Source organism: Oryzias latipes, chromosome 11, assembly GCF_053564925.1.
Source record: "Oryzias latipes strain Hd-rR chromosome 11, Olatipes_Hd-rR_3.1".
Lineage (NCBI taxonomy): Eukaryota > Metazoa > Chordata > Actinopteri > Beloniformes > Adrianichthyidae > Oryzias > Oryzias latipes.
The window spans coordinates 14,761,507-14,786,966 of record NC_136247.1 but is presented as its reverse complement, the minus strand read 5'-3'; the positions used below and the strand labels follow the sequence as shown (position 1 = coordinate 14,786,966).

At 42.1% G+C, this 25,460-nt stretch overlaps 2 protein-coding genes across 3 annotated transcripts in view; both read left to right on the top strand.

Annotated features, from left to right (window-relative positions):
• The window catches only part of shisa7b (shisa family member 7), a 40,539-nt gene extending 28,045 nt beyond the window's left edge, over positions 1 to 12,494 (top strand). For both annotated transcript variants that reach the window (XM_011480910.4, XM_004074042.5), the window contains 3 exons: positions 3,194 to 3,436; positions 6,931 to 7,312; positions 8,580 to 12,494. In XM_011480910.4, coding sequence (XP_011479212.1) covers positions 3,194 to 3,436; positions 6,931 to 7,312; positions 8,580 to 9,021 — 1,067 coding nt within the window. In that variant the 3' untranslated portion in view covers positions 9,022 to 12,494. The remainder of the gene's footprint in view (positions 1 to 3,193; positions 3,437 to 6,930; positions 7,313 to 8,579) is intronic.
• A 3,764-nt stretch (positions 12,495 to 16,258) lies between these two features.
• On the top strand, positions 16,259 to 24,008 carry LOC101168966 (uncharacterized). Its single transcript, XM_011480912.4, has 3 exons — positions 16,259 to 16,819; positions 17,166 to 17,266; positions 18,781 to 24,008. The coding sequence occupies exon 3, from the start codon at positions 19,172 to 19,174 to the stop codon at positions 23,132 to 23,134; it is 3,963 nt and encodes a 1,320-aa protein (XP_011479214.1). The 5' UTR covers positions 16,259 to 16,819; positions 17,166 to 17,266; positions 18,781 to 19,171; the 3' UTR covers positions 23,135 to 24,008.
• The last annotated feature ends 1,452 nt before the right edge of the window (positions 24,009 to 25,460 follow it).

Genomic DNA, 25,460 nt, shown 5'->3' with positions numbered 1-25,460 from the left:
AATCTCTTTTCTCCATCTTCCCTGTTTTCGTCTTTTGATCAATCATCTCCTTCTCCTCAAAAACCCAAACATCCCCACAACCTATCTGAAAGTATTAAGACAGGGCCAAACCTGAAAGCTGCTGAAATCCTTTTTTATTTTTTATTTGATTTCTCTTTCACCAAAGTCAAACCCTGAACTGCTTCCATACTGTCGCCATGGCAACCCTACAAATGTGAGGCGAGCAACTCGACGTTGGTCTTAATCTCATAATTAATTCACAAAAAGTCGAAAAGACTGAAGCCGTTCAATGAAGAACGCTTTTGCGCCGTTAAATGTTAGAATGGTTCCACCACCACAGGTCCCACTCTTTACCAACACCAGACACCGCAGCAGGATGAGTACTTTGCTTTTTCTTCTAAAAGATTTGAAAGTTATGCCTCACATTTGAACTAAAGATTGAAACACCTGTGGAAAATGTTTATACACTGAATTATGTAGATTTAAACTCTTAGACAGACTCTTAGACTCTAAAGACATAGCTGAATATTAATAATACTGGTTGCTAAGGAAATCTGGAAAAAGAAAGTCAGAGACCTAAATATCTGTTAGTGTTATGCATCAACCCAAGACTTACTAAAAATGTTATGGTTGCTATTGACTAATCCGCTTGTGAAAGCTCTCAATACATAAAATATTTTTTTTCATCAGTGCTGCCTTGATTGACTGATTCCTGCATCATGATCTCAAGACTAGCATTGCTTTTCCCTCCTGTTTGTGTGATGAGCCCTGTAAAGAGTGTGTGTGCGGTGTGCTCCCTGGGTGGCACTTAACAACGACATCGTCGGCCATTACTGCCCATTACTGTCAATGGTCAACGACCAGTATATGTTCTGCTGTTATCTTAATAAGATCACGGCCCATAACCATTACCACTGTGAATTGACTCGGCATAAATAGCGTCTGTCTCGAACTTGGGAGCAACAGCGGCCGTTATGTAAATGCTGCTGTGTGTTTTCACAGCATAAACAAACTGTAAACACACAGCAGCTTTCATGTATCCTTAGGTGTTGTGTTTCCTCTTTCGGGGTTACAGATGTTCATGGACTGGCAGCATGTGTTTCTGGTCTTCCGTGTGAGTTTTTATCTCTTTTCAGTGTGCAGAACACGCACATGCCAGGTCGCCACAGAGTGCACCTGCATGTTGGCTCTCTCAGAGTGCTGTCTGTTTGCTTTTGGAGCATATGAATGTACTGTAAGGTTGCAGCTGATATACATGTTGCAAAATGGACATCCATGCCCCCCCCCCCCCCTTGCATACAGCAAATCTTATGTAAGGTAAAGTCATGTTTTTGTGCATTGATCCATGTGCTGCGTTTGCATTCATGTGATTGTGTTGGTATATGGAGTCTTTTCCAAAGCTAAATGTGTATTTACATGTGAGGTTGCAGCAGTGCATTTGTATTTAAAGAAACAGCTGCGAGCTGCTCCAAAAACGTATTCAACTTGTATTTTCCTCTAATAATGTTATTTTTCCCTTCCTGGTTTTTCCTTCAGTATTTAAATTGTAGGTCTCATTATATCCCTCACATAATCACATCTTATTTTCCAAGTGTTCTTCCTACATATTGGCAGTTCTATGTATTATTTGCAGCCGTGTGTAAAAGTTTTTTACGGCAGATTTGTTCAGTTTTGGAGCAAACAGGATCAAACAAGACCTGGTTTCAAGCTAATACAGCTTCACACATTTAGCATGACACTGTCACCACAAAGCAATTCATTTTTATTGTTATAATTCATATATTTCATAAAAATTACATGGAAAAGGAGATCATGAGGGCAATACTAAGTGCTTGATTCAGTGGCTTGTAGGTTCCACCTTGTTCGACATTATAGATGACGACATTGACCCTTTGACCCTTTTGACCCTTTACTAAAATTCATTTGCTCATCAATGATAATGGTGCCTTAAGGGTTTTTAACATGTCGTTGTGGCATTTTTCTGAGGAAGGTGTACACGTATAAAGACAATTAAGCTTGAAATTGCATTTATGAGTTTATTTTTCTTTCAATTGTTTCGATTCAAGAGCAGACGAAAAAATGTTGTTTGAAAAAGATGCATCCACTTGCAGACAAATAGATCCATGGACGTCTTCATGTGTCTTCGTTCTAGCTGGCAACTGGCTCAAAATGTACTGATGGACAGCTTTGAAATTGCTCGCCATTGCTGTTGCACTGGTAATGCTAGCTTGGGATTGTGAGAGGCTGCAAGCTAGCAGGAGAGCATGTAAACAGAGAGCTCTCAGTAGGGAGGGGGGCAGGGTTGGTCTGCGCCAACGGTCCCACCTACTCAGAGGTGAACTCCTGCTCCTTTTATGTCCTAGAAAACAACACAGGTTTTCTGATTTTGACTAAAAACATCATCATCATAGTTAAAAGACCGCTGGGAAAACGATTGGAAGAATACAAAAGTTTGTAAAAGATGAAACTAAACGATTGCAGAACATAAATAAGATTGACAATAGCTGTGCAATCCGTTCCAGGACTATTTGGAGTTTCTTTTTTCTTTTTTTGCGTTTCTTGCAAGACTCATCTGCAAATTCCTAAACACTTTGTTTGGAGGTCATGTGACCTTGATACAAAACAAATTCAACACAAATCCATGTTAAATGTGTCATTCACTCATCCAGTACTAAGTACTCATTTTGGCTTAGAAATGACTGTGTGGCTGACTTTAATATATACTTTACTAATTTCCTTTTGAAGATACGTTTTCCAGCATCATCAAACCACAGTGATAATACTTTTTTGTTTCTGTATTCTGAATCATTACCTTTTTTCTCAGCTGCCTTCAAATTGTAAAGAAATTGGCTTTTCAGATGGATGAGCAGCAGCTGCTTCTCTGCTCACCAGTAAAGGTTTGTCGTTTCATGCAGAGCCGCACGTCACCACAACCAAACCTAAATCCAGCTGCAGAAGTAGGAGAATCCTTAGTACTGCCCACATGTTTTAGAATTGGCACAGTGACAAATAATTCGGTTATATGGGTGTGAAAGTAAAGATGCTAACTTTTGCACAAGGCTGTATGCCCCTCGCCCTATTTTCCTGTGCTTACCTTTTTTATTCTTCCCTTATGACACTTTAACATTTACCCTTTCCTAACCTCTTCCTTCCTCCTGTTCTTCCTCTCCCTTGTGTCTGTTTCTGCCCTCAGAGCGTGGACCCCGCATGAACAACACGCCCCAGCTCTCCTCTGGGCCTAAACTGATCTCCGGGAGCGGCAAAGGCCCCGGAGGGGTCGGCGTTGGTGGCAGTGGCTTCATGGGAGGCAGCATGAGGCACAACAGCAGCCACCCATCTTTTTCCCACTCCTTCCACAACCTGGCCCAGCTGCCACCGTCCTATGAGATGGCCATGAAGCCGGAGATCAACCGCTACAGCTCCCTGAAGAAGCTGGGTGAGTCCAGGGGGTGGAGGAGGGTGTGGAGGGAGAGACAAATCTCAGTTAGATCTGACAAAACGCAACATATTTAAAACAGCAATTCTGTGATGCATCACAGAATTCTATTACTCTATTTTCCAAGAAAAATACCTAGGAATATTGATGTTTTTAAAGTTTGGCATTTGCGTCCAAACCCGGAAAAAGCTACTGCAGTGTCGGCGCAACAACAGGAATATTTAAGGAAGAATATTAAACTAAAAAGAGGGAAGAGCTGAGCGAGCAGCTTTTAAATCAGACATTTTAGCTGTGAGGCATCGCTGCTGTTCTAGTCACTTCAATGGTGACTTTGAAGACAAACATGTATAAATACTAAACATGGACTCAGAGATGAGTGTAATTAAATGCTTGGAATAGGTTTTCTTAGAGGTGAATACTGAGGATTTGTTCTTATTTGGGCTGTCGGATCCAGGGTTAAAAAACGTTTCCTACTATTCAAAATTTCAAAACTTATTCAGATTTAAAAATTAATTCACAAATAAATATCTTTGGGAAGAGTTTTGTGATTTCACTCTTCATGAATCTTTTGACCTTAACAAATATTGTGATGTGAAAATGTGTTTATTTATGTGCCATGGTTATACTAAACACCACAGACATAACATAACTTTGCATCGGCGCGGCTCGCTGAGGTAACCGCCACACTCAGGCGCATCTACTGCAGTCTAACCAATCAAACAGCTGGATGCATGCCAGAAACCTTTTTTTCTTTCTCGGGCCTTTAAAGTGTCAAAATGCTAAATGTAGAAAGTAACCAGTTTAGAAAAGAATTAGAAAAAGGCAGGATGGGAAAAAAATGGTTGAAAATGCAATTGCCATCTAAAGTCAGTGAAATAAAAAAGCCTTTTCTAACCAAATTTAAGAATGATGTGATCAAAGATGTGACAAACCCCACTATTTATTAATCAAATAATAATAAATATGATACAAATGTGTTATTGTAAAACAAATTGCAGTCTTATTTATTTACGGATAAATCTGCGTTGCTATTGCAAACCCAGCATCCAGGTTCAGTCTAAACCTGCTGCATGTATGATGAAGATCAAAGGAAGAAGGGATGAGACAAACAGGCCAGAGAAAAAAAAGAAGAGGAGGAGAATGTGCAGAGATAGAAACAATGGGGGCTGGTCTGCCGAGGCCTGGCTGTTTTTCACGAGGATAAAAAATGTCACCCTCTCTGTGTGCCTTTACCTCCTTGTCTTCTCTGGGGGGAGGGGGGAGAATCGCACTGCAGACCCATGATGGATGGTTTCAGCATGAAGGAGGGTCTGTCTATGAAGCTGCAATTTCGTCAACGCTCGATTGTTGAGTCAAAAGATGAGTGAACTCTCCGATGCGGAGAAGAAAAAAGGAGTGGATTGATCCTGCAGTCGGAAAGCATCTTTTCCAGCAGAAGCAGATTCCTGCAGTAACTCCGCCATCCTTCATTTTGTTCAGCTCCTCTCCTTCACAACAGCACCCCCCCTTAAATAACTGAACAGATCGTTATATGGAGAGCTGAAATCCTGCAGCATTACCCCCCCGTTTAATCTGAGTTCATTACACTGGCGCAACATAAATGCAGGATGATGATGACGAACCTTCAGCTTCAAAGCTACGATGACACAGCCTCTTACTTCAGAGTCTAATGACTGTCAAGAAAGGAGGTGTGGCCATGCAACCCACATCTGGTATCAAGCTGGTTATGAGCTTTTCTTGTTGTTACAGATCTAAATTCTGAATTTGTATAACAATCTAAAACCAGGCAGAACCAAAAATTTAGCATGCAATCAGTGTAGCTGTTGGCCATTACATGTTAATTTAGAAGGCCACGCCCCCCAATGATGCACCATTTTGAAATCCAGCAGAAAATGGGGTGGATGAAAAAGTGCAGCCTGTAAAGATGTTTAATTCTGCTGTACAGTGTTACCTCACAGTGAATGAGTGCTGACTGAATACATGAGCTGCATCCGATCTTTTGACCCCTCGACTCGGCCATTGTGCGGCTCGGCATCGCTCATTTCTCCATACCATCTCTATGTGGGCGGGCTCAAAGCAGGCAAAATCACCGCTCTTCCAGTTGGTGTCCATTAATAGTGTCCATTCTGACTTGGCTGTATTAAAAATCCAGTCAAAGTGGTACAAAAAAAAAATCAAAGCTCCAATATAGTGCGCCACCTAGTGGTAATGTCTAAATTTGAGTAGAACAAGACAGAACTACACCCAAAAAAAAATGTCTCACTGTGGAATTTTAAAGGGCTTTATTTAAAAACACATAAATGAAAAAGCTAATATGATGACAAATAAAGATTAGTTTTAATAGAACAAACATCGTCATCCTGGCAGTACCAGCCTGGTGTGAGGCCGCTGCTGGAGTTTGTCAGACGGCTGTATATGGGGTCAGGGTCTGTCATCTATCTGGTTTTTTTTTAAGAAACCCAGTCCCGCCTCCTGCTGATTACCTGGATGTGGTGTGTTTTTGCCAATTTAGGGTTGGATCATTTCTGTCAGAATCTTCTTTTTAGAAACATTACAAATTTAGCGGTTTCATTGAATCTCTAAGGAATTGGATTAGGTCGGAACCACTTCTTCATCCTGTTCTGAACTCGTCTTCAGTAACCTGATTCTGCCGTTGAAAATTGGGTTTTTTAAGACAGAGTTAGCAGTACCAAATGGTTTGGGAGGAAAAACAGCCTTGTTTCTTGTTTTAAAAGACAAAAAACTCATCAACAACTAAAGCCAGCAAACTGTAGATGGTTGGAGAAGCCGTTCCCTGCTGTGAAGTCATTGGTCCATTTTTTGTCGAGAAAATAAAAATGTTCATTAAGAAAAGGATCATAAGCAAGCAAAGAGTGAAAATGAAATCCAAAAATGGATCAGGAAGTGCACGTGAACCTTTTTCCTAGCTCCTTAATGATATTTCATCCAGTTTGTCTTGTTTTTATTTTCAACCAGAAGATTAAACAAAAACTACAACCTTCTTGGGAGAAAGATGACCTGAAGGTCTGCATAAACAGAATACATTTAGCTGTAAATGTTTATCTGTGAATGAAAAAAAACTCCATCATTTTGTTTTGTTGGAGGACAATAAAGAGCAGGAAGGAGTGATGGAGGGGTGAGAGAAGCTCCAGAGTGCATGGAAAGGAAATGAAGGAGAGAAATGGAGACAAAGGAGCAAACTCTGGCTGGGTGGGGTGGTGGTTAAAGGTCAGCTTTAAATTGCCTCTTGGGGAGCTGCTTCCATGGAAATGCTTTGAAGATTAAAGTGGAGCAGGAGGCACAAACACTGAATCTGCCTCTGTGCTCTTTGTCACCTGATCTCATCGATCCAAAGCGAGTGCTTCGTCTCTGGTTCATCTTTACGGGTTTTCATTATCGTACTTTCATCGAAGATCGACTCCTGTATCTGTAAAAGTAATTGTGTTCATCTGTTTCCTTTGCTCATCTCATCCTTTTGTCTTTTTGGGAACCAGAGAAAGAACTTGATGAGTACTCTGGCTACTACACCTCCAAACGACGTGCCAACAACGCCCCGCCCTCCTTCCATTCCTCCCAGCACCACCTGCCCTGGGGAGGCGACTACACCCTGGGCTCCAGGGGCACCCTGCCTCTCCACGGCTCCCGACCACACCTCCACATCCCAGCATCCACCCCGAACCCGTACCCGCTGCCCTCGCAGGCGCCCTACACCAGCTCCACCTTCGACCGGCCGCCGCGCCGCGTCCGCTCCCAGGACCAGCTGCTGGCGCTCGGGGAAGGCAACACGCTGACGCGCCTGTCCAAGAACCAACAGCACCAGTACTACAAAGCCATGATGAGCACCAGCAGGAGCTCCACGTCACAGACGCTCCGCAGGTGATTTCCTGCACTCAAACAAACACACATGAATGTTTGAGAGGATTTCAAAATGGCGAAGAGTAATAAAAGGCCAGAGGGATTGGAATGAATCAAAACTGCTTCTTTTTTATGTACAAAACTAAATATGAGACGGAAAAGATCATAAATAAAAACAAACATGTAGACCAAACAACAGAAAAATAGCATCTCACCAAATATAAAGCTAAAAGAAAAATCCCCAAAAATCTGCTGAATGGTGACAAAAACTGAATCTTGAAGAGTTTCCTTTTTATTATAATTATTTACAAACACCAAATTTTCCAAAAATTTGTAAGAAGTATAAATATTTTTTAACCTTAAATAAATATTACCTCATTTATTTCATGTGTAAAATAATTTTAGGAGACATACATTTACAAATCAGCACATTGATAAGCATTTTTTGATTTGACTTTCCAATATGTTGACATGTCTTCTATTTAACAAAGAGTCAAATTAAGGTAAGACTATGAACAAAATGCAAAATCAGTTACAGATATTATATGTTAAGATATTATGATGAAAGTTTGCTATTTAAGCAGCCGGGCTGCATTGCAGAAAATAGCTGTGAGAATTGTTGCTGCAGACTTTGTACAATAAAGATGGCGCCATCTGGTGGATAGATATAACTGAAAAATGATGCTTCAAAATCTTATCACAATAAATTAACTCACTTGTTCAGGTTCAAAATATTTTTTTTGTTTTTTTTTGTGCGGCTCACTAAAAGCTAATTCAAGGTAATTTAAAGAAGAAAAAAAAACGTATATGTGTTTCAGCTTGATCCTGTTAAAAAAAAATGTACAAAAAGTTTTTTGGAGAAAAAACTTTCCAAAGGGGTTGAGTTCCCACTCTGATCATCTTGATCCTCTTCAATCTATTTTCAAAGCTTTCCCGTGTGTTTTCAATTATGATTTTGCCAAAATCACATGTATCTAGTAGTCTACAAAGAGGACCTTGTTGCCTGCCCGGCGTATTTCCTCGTCAGGGATAAGCTTTTTTTCAAGCAAATTTTTTTTTTAATCTTTGCTCCAGATTCAAAACAATTTAAATACAGAAGCACTCAAAAATGAAAATTTGAGCTTAATTTTCTTTATATCCTCCATCAGAAAAAGTCCACAAAAACGCCATTTTCATTAGAGTGGTTCTTCAAAGGAAGCTCACATTTTAGGAATATTGAATAAAAAGTCATTATTTTGTAGATTGAGTTGTTGATTGTATCCATGAACGCTGAGTTGTTTGTTTCCAGGTCACACGAGCGGCTCCTGATCTCGCCGGACCGCCTAGACGAGCGGCTGATGACCATGGGTCACCCGATGGGGGGAGGGGACAGAGGGGCGAGTGGTGGGATGGTTCCCACCATGGGCCGCCTCAGCCACCACCAGAAAGCTCAGTCGCAGCAGAACATCTGCGCCACACCCTCCATGGACCGCCACCACATGATCAAGATGAACTCCCAGCCATCGTCGGGTCATGAGCACGAGCGCAGCGCCGCCGCCATGCCCGGGATGGGGATGCGCAGCGGCTGGGAGTCCCACGGCGGGGCGGGGACTCTGGGAGGACACCCCAACGCGCGTCGGATGGCCTTTGCCAACAAGCGGCAGAACACCATTGAGCAGCTGCACTTTATCCCCGGAGGCGGAGGCGGGCAGGGGCTGCGGACTGGGAGTAAGAACGAGGTGACAGTTTAGGAGAAAGATGGACGTGAGGAGCTGGGAGGAGCAAACTGTGCTCGTTAAGAACACAGAGGCATCATACATCTCAAAGGGAACTGTGTCCATGAAAATTCAGCCGATCCCCGAAGAAAAACAAATTCCCTCACAAAAAAGCAGAAAAATGTTTTCCGCTAAGACTTTTCGGGAAGCAGAGTGTCAATCCCACCGCCGTGATGAAACTACGGAGTTGAGCTCTTCCACTTTAAAGGTGTTTCAAACCAAACAAGGCCCTTTTGTATGGATTTATCTTGACTGAGCCCCACTGTAGGAGTTTGTTTGTACTTCCTAGAACATGTATTCATCCCGAAGCCAGCCAGTTTGTAACCTTAGACAGCTGGACGTGTGACCAGCGCATCACTGCTTTCTTTAGTGCTACTGTCCACACCTTTGAGCCAAGTGCAGTTAACCCTCATTTACCTGAGACGAAGTTAGGGTGAGAAACGACGCCTGACGATGTTGGGTCACCTCAAAAGTTGCATTCAGAGTCGGAAGAACCTTTCGGGCCGAGCGTCGGCGACACTAGTGAAGCTTTGAATCGGACCTTTCATGCCAACCTGTGAACAAACGTCCCCAACATCGTTGAAACGCTTTAGTGTTCGTTTAGTGTGGAGGTCCGTAGTTTGACATTTGACTGACAGAGTCAATGTAACCCCTCCCGGAGCGCGCTGCTGATCTCCTGTTATGAACAGAACCAACTTGGAGGGGGGCAGGACTTTGGACACTTCACACCAAGGGCTAAACTGAATTATCTTTGTGTGTCTGTGCTCTGTACAGTGTCCGCTTCTCATTTTTATTTCTTCTGTCGGAGGCATGCTCGTGCATATTTCTACAGGTTCTCTTTGATTCTTGTGTGTTGGGGGGGAGGGGGGGCTGCCGGAGCTTCTGTGTAACATGTAAAAGCACCTTTATGTTTGATATTGTCAAGGAAGCAGAGGAGACGACAACGATGTCATTTTTTTGTATAATATTTGGTTTCTCTATTGAATGAACCTCCTCGGGGGGCTTCAGTAAGGTTCTTGGCCCCCAGAGTTTTTTGTGTTTCCATAGAGACAGGTTTGATCACTGCAGGGGTGTCAAAACTTTATGTTGAGTGATCTTGATTGAAAAAGTTTTAGTTTTCTTATCTTTGTTCTGGTTTTGCACCCGTCTAAGAATAGTATGTGTCATGTTTGCTTCCATACTGTTGTGATACATGATACTTTTTCCTCACTGCAACACTTTAAAAGCAAAAACGAACACATTTACTGTTCAATGGAACAACAAAAACAACACATGTATGTGTTTAAAATAGTTTGCACTTCCTACATTTATTTTCATCTATAATTTATTTTACAAATCAAAGTTCATTTTTGACTATATAAACTGCAAAAAAAATCATCATCTGAAAGTCATCGAATTCTTTTTTTCTTTTTTTTAATCTAAGATAAGCTATTTCTATTTTGAGGTCAAATATAGTTGAAAATCTCAAAAACACACAGAATTGAAACAGAATCATCTTATAAAACTTTAAGGTTTAGGACTGACTTACAATAAATTATTCTAAATTGTGTAGAAAAAATTATAAACAGCGCTTAAACTTCTGAAATCATAAACTAAAAATGCTACTTTGAAAACAGTCACTAAACTATGTAAAAAATCTATCTATAAATGAGCTATTAATGTAAGATAAACATTGACATTTCTAAATAAATTAGCTATAATTTATTAAAATATAAAATATACTTTATCATTAAATCTTCAATTCTGCATAAATACACAGAATGTGTACAGTAATAGCTGAATCCTTAAAAAAAACGTATGAATAGTTGCTATACAGAGGAATACAATTTTAAAATAATTAAAAGAAGTATTGCTAAATCCTATGTTAGAAGAAAGTTTACAAGCAATCCTGAAAAGGCTAAATTACAAGATAATGATAATTCCACTTCATACTTGGGTTTCTGTCAGTGTTAGGTGGTACATTGTTAAATGTCTAACTCTGCTATAACCTCAACTAACTGAAAAAGATGCAGAAAGGTGAAAATTTAAGTCGACATTTGTAAAACAATGTATTAAAAGTGAACAAATTGGATTGTTAAATGTTGCATTTTCCTAAAGGTTCCAAAAGATGTGAAAAAAACTCCAAGAAATTAATTAGAAAATGCTACGTTGAGACACCTGAAAGCAAAATTGACATGGTTTGTGCATCTAAATTACATTACACAGCTGAAATCTTTAATATGGTAAAAAAAAAAAAAGGGGGGATTTTGGTCTTGTTATGTAAAGAATCACATTTAGAGCAAATGTTCCAAGTGTTCCAAGTTTGTGGCATATGCTGTGTTTAAATCTTGATTATGACCAACAGGAAAAACATACTGAGCATCAGATGATGTTTGGATACCCCTGAATCTGAGTGACGCTTCGTAACAGACAACTTTGGTGTTTGAATTCATGCCCGCACTCGTTTACCTTTCTGAAAAAGTAGAACATTCCTTATTAATATGATGAAAACTTTTATCAACACTTTGTGTGACTTTAATTGTTTTTGTTGGGAAAATGCTTTAAAAAAATCCTCTGTGAACCACAGGATCTGATTTGAGAACCAACAGTGAGCTGCGTGGAGAAGGCATCACATCAACACACATCTGTTTTTGCGTCTAACTTCTTAGCATCATCCTATTTTCTTGGAATGCTAGGAGTTTTAACCCAAATGGTGTTTGCTCACTTCACCTGTGGACAATCATTTTAGTTTCCTGACTTTTAGTTTTCAGAGGGTCATTGAGCAGCTTTTCTCCTCGAGTTCATCTGCGAGGACTGTTGGAAGGTGTAAATCGTTTACGGTTTTTCATGTGAAGTTCCAGTGTGTGAAACGTAAAACAGCTGGTCCATTTATAGCATGGTTTGTGTGTTCGATGGTGTTGATCTGAAAACAATAGTGCATTTCTTACACGGTAATGTCTCAAATAAAACATTACCAGCATAAGACTCCTTTTTCAAACCTTTAGAGGAGAAAAAAATACATAATTCTAACACTTCATAGAACCAAAAATCTATTTAACTTTGACTTATTAACATATATTTTAAGGAAATGAAAGGATAATCGAATCAGACATGGAATTACTTTGTACTTTTGATGTCTCGCTCCTTTGAAGGTCTCTTCCTGTTGTTGTGATCCATGTTCATTGCCGCCCTGATTAGAAACTGTGTGCCTGTACGTGAGTATGAGTGTGTTAACCACAGTGGGTGGGGGGGGGGCATGGGTGTATTTGTACTTTCAAAGCTACTCTGCATACCTCAAACTGTATGATACAATTATTTATAACATCCCTTATATGTCTATTTCCAAGAATATCCCAATGAAGGTCTGACAGATGTGCTATACCTTTTTTGTTATTGGTGATCAATTCTTGCGTTTGTAGAAATCATACTGTTTAAAAGATACTATAAATAAAATTGAAAAAAAAAAGTCACTTAATGGTTGGTTTTCTTTTATAGGAGTTTCAGGTCATATGAGTTGCCAGTAAGAAAAGAAAAAAAAGAAAAATTTGAAAAACCGAATTGACACAAATATTTTTTTCAATGTTTCAACAATAGTTTTTTTTCTGCTGTTGTACTTTTTTCCAGCATGTTGCACTTTAATGTGTACATTTTATTCAGTTTCTGTTTAGAAGTCTTTAGCTTTAATTGCATTTAGATAGATAGATAGATAGATAGATAGATAGATAGATAGATAGATAGATAGATAGATAGATAGATAGATAGATAGATAGATAGATAGATAGATAGATAGATAGATAGATAGATAGATAGATAGATAGATAGATAGATAGATAGATAGATAGATAGATAGATAGATAGATAGATAGATTAACATCCATTCGGTGATTTGAAAATCCCCCACCCCTTGCAAAAAATAGTCTACCGGTAAGTATAAAAAAATTTTTTACTTTTTATATACTAACTATATACTGTAAACTTGACTGCAGTGAAGTTAGTTTTAGGTTGGATATTTGACAGACATTCAGTGCGGATCTCCAGTGAGGTCTCTAAGAGACCGTCAACAAATTAAAAAGTGCCTGAGATCGAGACGATTTTAGATCAAACCCAAGAGTAAATGTTTTGCAAAAATAAAATAAAGTACTATGGAAGATTTCCTCATGTTGTGTCTAAACATTTTTATTTATTTTGCAATGTTTTAATGAGAAGTTTTGCAATAGCAGATGCTCAATATTTTACAAGAATTTTTCTTTGAAATCAACAGTCTGTTTTTTGGATAGCTTCCAAACCATGTGACCTTAGGATGACAAATATATGCCACATTATGGCTCCAACATACAACATACACACAAAAATTTTATATGAATTTTTATATTAAAATTTCAAAGGTTTGCATGTGAAATCTGGTCATTTCTTTCAATAGCTCCCAAACCAGGTGAACCAAAGAGATTAAAGATATGCCGAATTGTGGGATTATGGAGAGAAATTAGACTCAGTCGGATTTGTGCGTGCGTAATTCTTGATTTGTGCGTAAATTAGGATTTGTGTTTGCATATTCTTGCTTTGTTCGTGCGTAAATTAGGATTTGTGCATAAATTTGGATTTGTGCGTGATTTGTTACTCACATAATACGTTTTGTGTATAAGTTAAAAACATATAAAATGAAAAAAATACAAAATGCAATTTACGTATGCACAAATTAAGATTACAACAGCTTGAAACTACTTACACACACACATCTTTAAAAAACACGCACGAATCCCTTGTTACGCACACACAAAGCCAAAGTTACGCACGGATCTACCGTGAGACTGTTTTCACGTCTCACAAATCCGTCCGTAAGTGCTGCGTTTAAATACCAGTGGAATGCTCGGTCATTAGAATTTTCCTATCAGCCTTCCCTTCTAAACGTATCCAGACAATGACTCAATCAATACATGAAGACAGTAGATGTTAGTGTTGAACATAGAGGCTACTTACTTCGGGGCGCTGACCACCGAGATGGGCCGCCATTCTACCCGTGACTCTCTCAGTCTGACTGCCTTTGATTTTTCCGGAAGAAAAAAACAGTGCCCCCTACTGGTCGTTCCTGTTACGCATTTTGTATCAATTCGGTGTCTCTGAGAATAATATACTTTTAACATATATATTAGCGTTTAAAAGTGAACGTCATATTCTCAGATAATAATTTTTATTTTCCTTTAAAGTTTTTTTAAGCCCTGCTACACCCACTGAAGGAAATACGTTTAGAAGGGAAGGCTGATAGGAAAATTCTAATGACCGAGCATTCCACTGGTATTTAAACGCAGCACTTACGGACGAATTTGTGAGACGTGAAAACAGTCTCACGGTAGATCCGTGCGTAACTTTGGCTTTGTGTGTGCGTAACAAGGGATTCGTGCGTGTTTTTAAAGATGTGTGTGTGTAAGTAGTTTCAAGCTGTTGTAATCTTAATTTGTGCATACGTAAATTGCATTTTGTATTTTTTTCATTTTATATTTTTTTAACTTATACACAAAACGTATTATGTGAGTAACAAATCACGCACAAATCCAAATTTATGCACAAATCCTAATTTACGCACGAACAAAGCAAGAATATGCATACACAAATCCTAATTTACGCACAAATCAAGAATTACGCACGCACAAATCTGACTGAGTCTAATTTCTCTCCATATGGGACTGACATCCCAACATCAGACACACCACTTTGTTTTGTAATCAACGATGTAAAATATTTTATATGAATTGTTGTATTAAAATTCTAGCGATTCAAATGTAAAATCTGGTCATTTCTTTCAATAGCTCCCAAACCAGGTGACCCAAAGAGATAAACCATCCACACTAGACACACCACTTTATTTTGCAATTATAGATTACGCAAAATGTATATGAATTTTTCTATTAAAATTCCAGAGGTTTGCGAAGTGAAGTTGACTTATTATTTTTTTTTTTTTTTCAATAGCTCCCAAACTATGTGACCGAAAGAGATTAAACCTATTGCAAAACAAAGTGGTGTGTGATGTGGGGATGTCAGTGTTACAATTCAGCATAAGTTTCATGACTTTGGGTCAGTTTGTGTCAGTTTGTCAGCGGTTTGTGACCAGGACCAATCTTCTCCATCTCATGCACTTGTTAATTTGTTGACGGTCCCTAAGAGACCTCACTGGAGATCCGCACTGAATGTCTGTCTAAAACTAACTTCACCGCAGTGTAAAACTTGAAATGTTACAATTTAGTCTGAAGAAGTGTTCAGTTAGTTTACTTCCTACATTACATGTACATACTCTATAGCTATAGTGCTATGTACATGTTATGAACATAGCCCTATATATAGCTATGTATATACGAAAATTCTCAGAAGTATCTAGCAAGGGTAAAAAGGACAATTGACTTGTTTTTTCCACCTTGCTAGAAACTTTTTAGAATTTTTCTTTATAATTTTTGCTGGATTTCTTCTTAGAAAATAGGCATATACCAGATAACCTTTAGTCTAATGTTTAAACATAGATATAAGTTTTTGAAATATCAACATTTAACTTTGCAGGATTTTTTATTTATTTATTTTTTACTGTAAACTGAACCTCTAGCAAAAAGTAGCACACCCGAAGTTTGTTTTTATTAAGCATACTTGAGTATAAGTAGGCCAGTAGCATAGCAAGTCTACCATACCATGTACGTGTAGTGTAGGAAGTATGGTAATTTAATATTCAGACTAAATAAGAAAAATTTTAATTTACAGAATTACCCTATATGAAAGTAAAAAGGAGCCAGTTTAGCTCGTGCTGGTTTGCGGCGCCTTCCATCCGTGAAACCCGAGTTCGACTCCGGGCTGCTCCCTGTTCCCTTCTCTACCTCTGCCGGTTCCAAGCCCGGTTTGAGAAGGTTGCGTCAGGAAGGGCATCCGGCGTAAAACATTGCCAAATCTACCATGCGACTCGTTCGCTGTGGCGACCCCTGATGGGAGAAGCCGAAAGTGGAAGGACCCTATATGAAAGTAAACGTTAAGTAAACTGCCTTACTTTTAGTATAGACTAAGTATACTTTTAGTACACTAAAAAAGAGAATAATGCAAATTGAATGCAAACTTGTCATTTTTCTTCATGTTTTCATTAGTATTTCTAAAAAATATCACTACATCCCAAAAGTAAACAACAGGAATTACACCTGGATTAACATTTTCCGACTCTCTAGCAAGCACGCGCGCATCTCCTCAATGAAGAGCAGTCGTACGCGCACGCGCGCATCTCCACGCGCGCAAACAGCTCCTTTCGCTCGTGAGCTGCACCATCCGTCTGGTGAGGTGACCAGCCGGACCATCCGACCCGTGCCTGGCTCTACCCGGAACCATTATGCTGACAGGAAACGACCATTTTACCGCTGGCAGTGTTGGAGGAGCCATCGTTCACGGAGGGGGGCACTGGGAGCTAAACGGGGCGGAACGAGGAGAAAAGCAAGGATAAACAGAAAACAAAGGCGGGTGCGAGGGCGAGGATGCGCGGGGAGCTTTACTAGCTTCAGGGCCACGGAGTCACACAATGTGTTTATTGGACCGAACCGGCGGAAACGGGATCAGTTTGTGAGTGAAAAGCAACCCTCCCGAGCCGATCATGGGGATCCGGGCCTTCCTCTGGTGATTCTATCTATGGATGAAGGAAAAGGCCCCACTGACTGCCAGTAGAGACCCCACTTCCACTGGAACTACCAGAGCGGACCCCCGTCTGAGTGGCAACGCATCCGCGTAGCCGTGGTTCTAATCTGAAACGGTTCCGTGCGCACACGGCACGCGGTTCCAGGTAAACAAAAACAAACGCTGTCCCCAGGCTGTAGGACTGTTTACTGCTGTGCTAGCTGTCAGGCTAACAGCAGCTAACGGCTAAGCTAACAGTGATGATACTACCTACTAGCTAGGATGTTGTTATTAATTTATTTGGTTAAAGTTAAAAATATATAAATATATTTATATTAGTGTTTTTAGATTTCTTTTACAACTGGTGGCACTCTGTAAAGTATTTAAAATAGGTTAATTGGTGTTAAATTAGCGTTAGAACTGATTGTAGTTCGTTTGTATGTTAGCTAGCTGTCAGGTGCTAGCAGCAGGATTCTGTCTGCACTGTTATGATCCAAAGGTTGTTTCTGCAGATTGTCCGGCTGAAGTTTCTGGTTGGAGGTGCACAGAGAGAGGACGATTTTCCGCTGAAGCCTGGGGGCCAGCAGGGAGCCCCGGATCCGACTGTTGGATGGTAATTCCTTTAACTTTTTCATTTTTGTTTTGAGTTTTCTCTAATCTTTTTATCTGGAAACATAAAGACTATCACAAGTGTTCTGCTGCCTGACATTTTTTTAAGCTGCATCCAAACATGCATGTTCCAAAGTGGGATTGTTCCAAAGTCCCTGTTTATTTTTTGAAGACAGTCTGAGTAGCTTTTATTTGTTTTTAAGTTGGTAGATAAGAGGATGACTACTAGATATGCAGCGGCTGCCAAACAAACAAACAAACAAACAAAAAAACATCAGAACCCTCTGATTTACATCACATATTTCCTCTAATTGCGCTAACAGATTTGTGCGACAGATCTGTGACAAATGTGAGTTTTAGAGAAGGAAATGTTTTACTTTTATTCCTTATATATTTTAACTTTTTGATTTTTATTTTGAATTTTCTCTTATATTTTTATCTGGAAACATAAAGACTATCAGAAGGGTTCTGCTGCCTGACATTTTTTTCCTTTAGCCAGATTCAGCAGCCCATGCTTATACAGTTATCAGCCTATTTAGGTCTTTTCTTAAATCTTAACTCAGTTTTTGGAAAAATTACATGAAAGATTACTGCTTTAAATATTTTGCACATTTGTCCTAACACACGACAACTGCATCAAAAGACGGGCATGTAGACATTTGTCATAGTATTGAAACAGTTAAGTTGTTGCTGCAGATTTCACAAGTCAAACCTTTACAGTTATTTACTTGCATGTATTTCGTCTGGTTGACAAGAGTTCGTTCACAGGTGTAGTTACTTTAGATTTTTATATGTCTATCATTTAATGTTTTTTTTTAACAAGATTTAGGGGTCAAGTATTTTTGGGAGCAAGTCTGGCTGAATATTAAAAAATATTTGAAGTTTGCAAGTGATCTTTTTTTTTTTTTACTTTATCTGTTTATTTTATTAATACATTTGTTTTTATTTGTGTTGTCATCATTGTGGTGGATAATGCAACAATAACATTTGTTTGTAGGATTTTCTCCTCGGGACACATTTCCTAAAGCTTAAAGTGTCTGGCGTAAAAGGGGATTTTTAAAAGAATACGTCAATAAAGAGTCAATAAACGTAAAATAATGTGGATTTAAAACAATACAAAATGCCTGTTTTTGTTAAACATGTTAATGCTTAAAAATAAAGGTTACTCTTAAAAGCTTCTAAGGTTAAAAGAAACATGAACAAATCAGCAAATGTTGATTTCTTGTTCTAGTTGTTTTTATTTTAAATGAATTATTGAGATATTTTCTTCCTTGGATATACAGATGTTTGATCCTTTAGTTATGTTTATCAAGCGTAATGTTTGAGTCTAAATGGTCTTTAAATGATCAGAACTAATCTCAGGTTAAACGATCCACACTGCGCAGTCTGCCTCTGATTTCTCTGTGTGGTACTCATCCCTGCTCATGTTGTCCTGATCCTTTTTTTTATTTGATTTTTCCGAAATGTCAGTTCCAGAAAACGTAACAGTGTTCTTGGGTTGTTCTTTTGTCTCCTCAGACTCCCCCTCCAGCAGAATCAATGACGGAACAAAACAACGCTGAAGATTCTTTCACTCCAAAAAGATGATTGCCCTTCACTTTGTGGAACAACTGAGACTGATTTAAAGAAGAAAAATCAGCTTTAAAAAATGGAACACTTAAAGAAAACACTACAGACTTTCTTTTTCAATGTTATGTAGAAAAAAATCCTACTTAAAAAAAAAACCCAAAGCACTTGAATTCCTGGCCAAGTGGAAAACAAATGAGCCAATCTTTATGTGGGAACATTTTGGTGGAATTCTGTGAAGGTTTGGAGTGAAGTGCTGCAGGAGCCTCTGCCAAAGTCTCCATTTAAGAAGGACTCTCTGCTGCTACAGTTTCTGCACTCGTGACAACTCTTCTATTGGGAGATGTTTCAGTTCAGCAAGTACCCCATGGACATTTTAGAGATGCTAAGTGGCCACCAAGCCCACCAGTTCAAGGGGCTGGGACTGGAGCGGCAGCTGAGCCACCAGCAGCAGGTGCAGCTGCAGCATCAGCAGCAGCTGCAGCAGCAGCACCAGCCGTCGGCGGACTCCTCCGGCGCCTTGCTGTCCGGCCTCGGCCTGGGATCCCTGCAGAGCTCTCGCAGCAATGCTTTTGCTGATTCTTCCTCACTGTTTGCCAAAATTACAGCCCCCTCGTCGGCCATCACTCACCAGAACCAGTCGTCGTCCTCATCCCACAGCTCCAGGAAATCCAGCAAGATGAGCAGCAGCACAGGAAGTGGGGGCTCTTCGTCTGGATACCCCCAGTTCCTGCGGCCGTTCCACCCTGCCGAGGCGCTGGCGCAGGAGCAGCTTCATTCTGGGATGGGACGCTTTGACTTTGGCGGGGGTGGCGGTGGAGGCAGTGCAGGGGTGATAGGCGTCACAGCAGCTCCACCACCTCCACCCTTGCATCCTGGCCTCTCCGTTCCTCAGCCCTCCCCAGGCGCCGCCTCCTCTTCTCCTTCTTCCTCTACCTCTGTATCGGTCTCCAACAACCCGTCTGGCAGCACTTCTGTCCCCCTGGTGGGCCAGTCTGATCCCCGCAGCCTCCACCAGCAGTTCAGCTGCATGCTCGCCGCCAACCAGTACTTCTTGTCCGGTGTCCCTACCAACAGCAGCCTGGAACAGTTCCTCGTCCAACAGGGCACCCACAACCACCTGGGTCTCGGCCTTAGTCAGGGCTCTTCGGAGGCAAACCCCGCCCTGGCTCCACCTCCAGCCCTCCACTCTTCCCACAGCCACACAGCTCCGCAGCCTCAGCAACAGCAGCAGCAGCTCACCCCTCACGCCTTATCCCACCCACACAGCCACACACACCACCCTCACCCTCTCCATCCTGCCCCCCAGCCCGCCTCGCTGGGCGGCTTTGATTTCCAAGGCATTCCAGTGCTTTCCTCCAATCAGATCGCATCACTGATGCAGCAAGAGGCGGGTCTGCCCCTCCCACTTCCCATTCACCTGTCGCTGCCTAAGGACGAGAAGCCAGGCGACAGCCTGTCCTCAGCAGCTTCTAGTGGTGGGAGCAGAAGAAAGAAAGCGATGGCTGGCTACCTGCCGCAAAGGAAAACTGACAGCAACAGCACGATGAACAGCTGCCACAGCGGCGGCTCCACCTCGCACAACCAGACTGCTTCATCCGGGCTGGTGGGGGGAGGGCCTGGTGTGCTGAGCGAACCTCCACATTCCTCCCTCCTGTCGCCTTCAACGCAGCAGCAGCCCGTCTCATCCTCTGTTTCTTCCTCCACGTCCGCCCCCTCTTCCTCAAACTCCACCTCTGTGCTTGTCGCTAACGGTAACCAGCAACTGCCTAAATCCCAAGATGGTCCCAGCAATGGCTCCTCAGGGCAACCAGAACCAGAACCTCTTTACCACTGCGGGGAGTGCGGGAAAACCTTCACCCACCTGTCAAGCCTGCGACGGCATCTTCGCAGCCACGGCCTGACGCCAGAAAGCCAAAGCAGGAAGTTGGACTGTAACTCCCCCAGCCCGGAGAGGATATTCTGTTGCGGGGAGTGCGGGAAGAGGTTCAAAAAGAGGGGTCACCTCATCCAGCACAGCGTAACGCACTCGGAGAACCGCCCCTTTGTCTGCAGCATCTGCCAGAAATCTTTCAACCGCAGGGAATCTCTCACGCGGCATGAGAAGATCCACGATGAGAAACCCTTCCGTTGCCCGGCTTGCGGCCGATGTTTTCGCGAGAGCACCTCCCTCCTTAACCACGCTGCTTCAGGCGCCTGCGGCAAACCGCCGCGGAGCTCCAAGAACCGGGCCGGTGGTGGCGGATCCGCGTCCTCCAATCTGAGCACCAGCAAAATGGCCAGTGGCGGGAATGGAGTGGAGATCTCAAATGACGGCCCAGCCACGGCAAACAACAAATACACAGCAGACTTTTCCAGAAATCGCTACCAGAACCATGCGCCCTACAACAGCGTGGTCGACGACTACAGGCGATCGCAGTCCTCGTCTTTGTACGCCTCCGAAAACACGCTCGCCAATGAAATCACCAGCCAAACTCTCCGGAAGGCCCCTTTGGCCCCAACACTACACCCACATCCGCAGAACCAGCAGCAGCCCCACCTTCCCCTGTCCTCCCTGTTGGATGATTCAGAGGACGAGGTGACGAGCAGCGCCATGTCAGCCATCGCAGCCGCCGCCGCCGCCTCTTGTGACATAAACACGGAGAGCCGGGATGGGGAGCGCAGGGACATCATCGGAGGCCTGCTGGGGGGGTTGGGGTTTGGTAACCTGGGTGGGCCCTCGTCGACGTCAGCTACCCTCAACGGCTCCACCATGCCTTTGACGCACCCCAACCAGCCCAACGCAAAGCCCAGGAGGCCGCGGAAGCCCCGCGAGAAAAGAGACCCAAACAGCATTGTGAGGAGGAGGAGGAGCCCGGCGCCCCCCGGCGACGGCTCAGAAAGGCCCTACGGCTGTCAGATCTGCGGCAAACGCTTCAGGAGGGCAGAAACGCTGCGGCGTCACAACCGCGTCCACACGGGCGAGAAACCCCACGCCTGCGAGGTGTGCGGCAAAATGTTCCGCGAGCCGTTCCACCTCACCAAACATCTGACCGTGCACTCCGGCCAAAAGAACTACAAGTGCAACCTCTGCGGGAAGCTGTTTGCGTACGCGCAGAGCCTGGTGAGGCACGGCAAGCTGCACAGGAAGGGCGAGATCGACAACCAGGGGAGAAGAATAAAAGGCGGCGCCGTCAGCCAGGTCGCCAACTCGGAGAACTACTTCTCCTCCTGTTCTCAAGAGGAGAAGTCCCCGACGTCCGGCACCCCCTCTCAGAGACTTTACACCTGCACCGTGTGCTGGAAGTCATTTCGCCATTACTTCCACCTCACGGCGCATCAACAGACTGTTCACGGAGGGGGGGTGGGGCTGGAAAAATCCTTCCGCTGCGAGGTGTGCGGCAAAGCTTTCGCCTACTCCAACAGCTTAGTGCGCCACAAACTGTCTCAGCACGGCATCGACCGCAACGGCCAGAGGGTGGACCAGAGTCAGCCCTCCGGCTACTCGCCGCTCTTCTACGACTCCGCCTCCAGCTACGCCGCATCGTCCCACGTGCAGCCGGGAGGGCCCGAGCCGCCGCCGCTGCCGCCTCCGCAGCAGCAAGAACAGGAGCATCCGCTGCAGCATCCTTTCCACTACAGCGCAAAAAACTTTCAGAAGCCTCTGGGACACCCCCAGAAGCAGAGGAAGAAGAAGCGGCGCGTGGTCATCCACAGCATCATGAGGGACGGGAAGCTGGTGGGGGTCCCGCTGAGCGAGGACACCCGCAGGAAATTGATGATCCTAAGGAGGAAGAGGGGAAAACTACAAGCACAGATCAAGCAAAAAAAGCTGTTGGCCCAGCTGAGGATAAAGGGGGGCACCATGAAGGTGAAATCTTGGTGCGGAGGTGCGGTGCGAGTCACGGGGCTCACCTCCTTAGACATTTCCATGAAGCGCTTCCCCTGCCCCGTCTGCCCCAGCACCACCTACACCAAACGGGGCTTCCTGCTGGTCCACCACGCAGTCAGGCACCCTCCCCGCAGCTCAGGCCGCCCCGCCCGGCTGCAGTGCCAGGTGTGCGGGAGGCGGACCTCCTCGCTGTTCAAAGCTTTGAAGCACCGGGGGCGCCATCTAAAACGAGCTGCCTTTCAATGCCGCAAATGCCGACGCCGCTTCTGGAGCCCCCAGCTCCTGACACGCCACAACTTCTCCTGCCGGGGTGGGGGCTCCAGCATTGGGGGCCTGTTAAAGGTGAGGTCCGCTCACGGCCTGTCGGACCAGCTGACCGTCCCAAGCCTGGTCCCGCCTGAGAGATCCGCTGTTCTCAACAACTACAGCCAGTGAACATTTTTTAGAATAGTTTGTCTTTAATGTCGGATTTTTACTAAGAAGTTTTGAACAAAACAAACAAAAAAAAAGTCCTGGGGAGTTTGTGGGAGGAGTCAGTAGCTTGACGTCTCCGCCCCCTCGTTATGAACCAGTATACAACCCCACGAGGTGGTAGTGCGCAGACGCGTGACCCCCCAGCTGTTCCTCAAGCATTGGGTTTGAGAAATGACAGCAGCACTCCATCGTCAGTGTTCAAACATCAACGTTGTCCGTTTTATCCGGAGTCCTGTTCCTCCAGCTCCTGTTTTCCGCAGTCTGACTGTGTCGTCCTTGTCTCCAGACTCACTTTTTACGCCTAAATTAAGATTAGCCCAAACACAAAGGAAACGATGGGGGGGGGACAGGAAGTAGCTCGTGAAAACGAGCCGTCACAAAACTGGCTTTAATCGTTGGCGCAAACAAAAAGGAGAGGAAAAAGATGGTGTTGTGACTTTTTTAACGTACACTACTTTTGTCATTTTCTTAAAGCTGACTTAAATTGTTAATGTGTTCAAATTTGAGAAGGACATAAATAAGTGTATTGTACATTTTAGTATTTTATTATATATTCCGTTTCTACGTTTATGTTCTTTCATCCATGCTGTGTCTCATGAGAGTGGTTTTAGTATACATTTCCTCGTGACAAATCCTTTTTTCCCCTTCTTCCCTCCACCTGCACACTTTGCACCCCATTTCTGTCAGAAAGAGTGTCTGCATAGCTCCTGTCCACACGTGCTTCTGTTTTCTGTCAAACTAAACATGTAATATTATTACTAAAATATTATCCTCTTTGCCTAAAAGTGAGTTGTTGAAAACCCTCAAGTGAAATAAAAATTTCAAATACTTTGAATACGTGAAAAGTTTCCTACTAACAGGATTTTTTTTGTTATTTTCTGTTAATACCAAAAGGTAGAAATTTTTCATATGTGTAGAATTTGGTTATATATTTAGTAATAAAATAGCTAAATTAATCAGAACTAAAGATTTTCAGATGCAGACTAAAAACATGAAAGGGGATGATTGATTTTTGATTGTCATAGTCACAATGACATTCAAGAAGTGCAACACTCGTACATTTAAACAACAAATGACCAGGAATAAATGTACAACCAAAAATAATACATTAATTAAAAATTGCATCATTTTGTCATTTAAACAGAAAATAATTTAGAAGTACATTAGTCAGGAAAAAAACTGGATACGCACTTGAGTTTTCAAATTGTGCATTTTGTATAATTAATTAAAAAACACAAGACCGTAGTAAAGTGAATTTAATAAAAATCCCACCATTGCACTGTCGAAGCTGTCTAAAAGAAAAAGTTCAGATTTAATTTTCAATTTTTTTTTTTTTTCACCATGTTAAAAATGTTTATCTCATTGGAGAAAAAAATTCTTTTTTTCTTTTGAAGTTTTCTAGTTGTTCTAGTCTTGACTTTCTGGGGAAGGTTGGAAAAGTTTTTTTTTTTAAGCGAATGTTCTTTAACTTCTGCTAATTTAATTATTATTTTTATCTTGAAATATTTGAGTCAATATGTTAAAATTATTGTTGAAAAATGAACGGTTAAAGCTGCATTAATGGTGTTTGTGGCTCATTGACTTCCTGTCTGGGGTACGCCTGTGCTAACCTGGTCTCCAGTTGTAGCTGCAAAGAACTTCAGTCAAGTTAGCAAATATTTAGAACTGTACCGGGAACCTACACTCCACGGAGGGAAAAAATGCTCATTGTTATGGAATGGAAATAATACATCACATCTGAACAGGTAACCGCAGGATTATCATGCACAATATTTCCTTTAACCTGTTTACTAAATGGATTCTGAATAAAAAGGTTCACTAGTTTATTTCAGTTTATGTAAAAATGAAATGCAAACATTTATTTAGATCAGAGAAACTTACCTTTCCTAAGTGATTTCTAAATTTCTATGTCCAAGTTATGCATATATCTATATATTTTACACTTGTTAACTGGTTACTTTTTGGACCTTACTGTAAATAGATTCAATTTAAGGGTTTATGGTGCTTTATCAACAAAGAACCACTAGATGGCGTCTTTTAGACATCTGCCAGCAGCTTCAGAAACCAGGAGGTAATCACAAATACGAGATGGTATCAAAAGTCTCACTAAGAACAGTTTATGCACAGATGTGACAAAGCTGCTGCGCTTCATATTTTTACATATAACTGCTCTGAATAAGACAACACTCAAAAAAAGATTTAAAAAAGTTTCAGAAAACAGCGGAAGCTTCAAACCTGTGGTTAAAAAAGGCTGTGATGGATTTTAACTTGTTGAAAAAAAGGAATA

What these genes read in the sequence shown, in the direction of transcription:
- LOC101168966 (XM_011480912.4), top strand. Translation starts at nt 19,172, where the DNA reads ATGTTTCAGTTCAGCAAGTACCCCATGGACATTTTAGAGATGCTAAGT.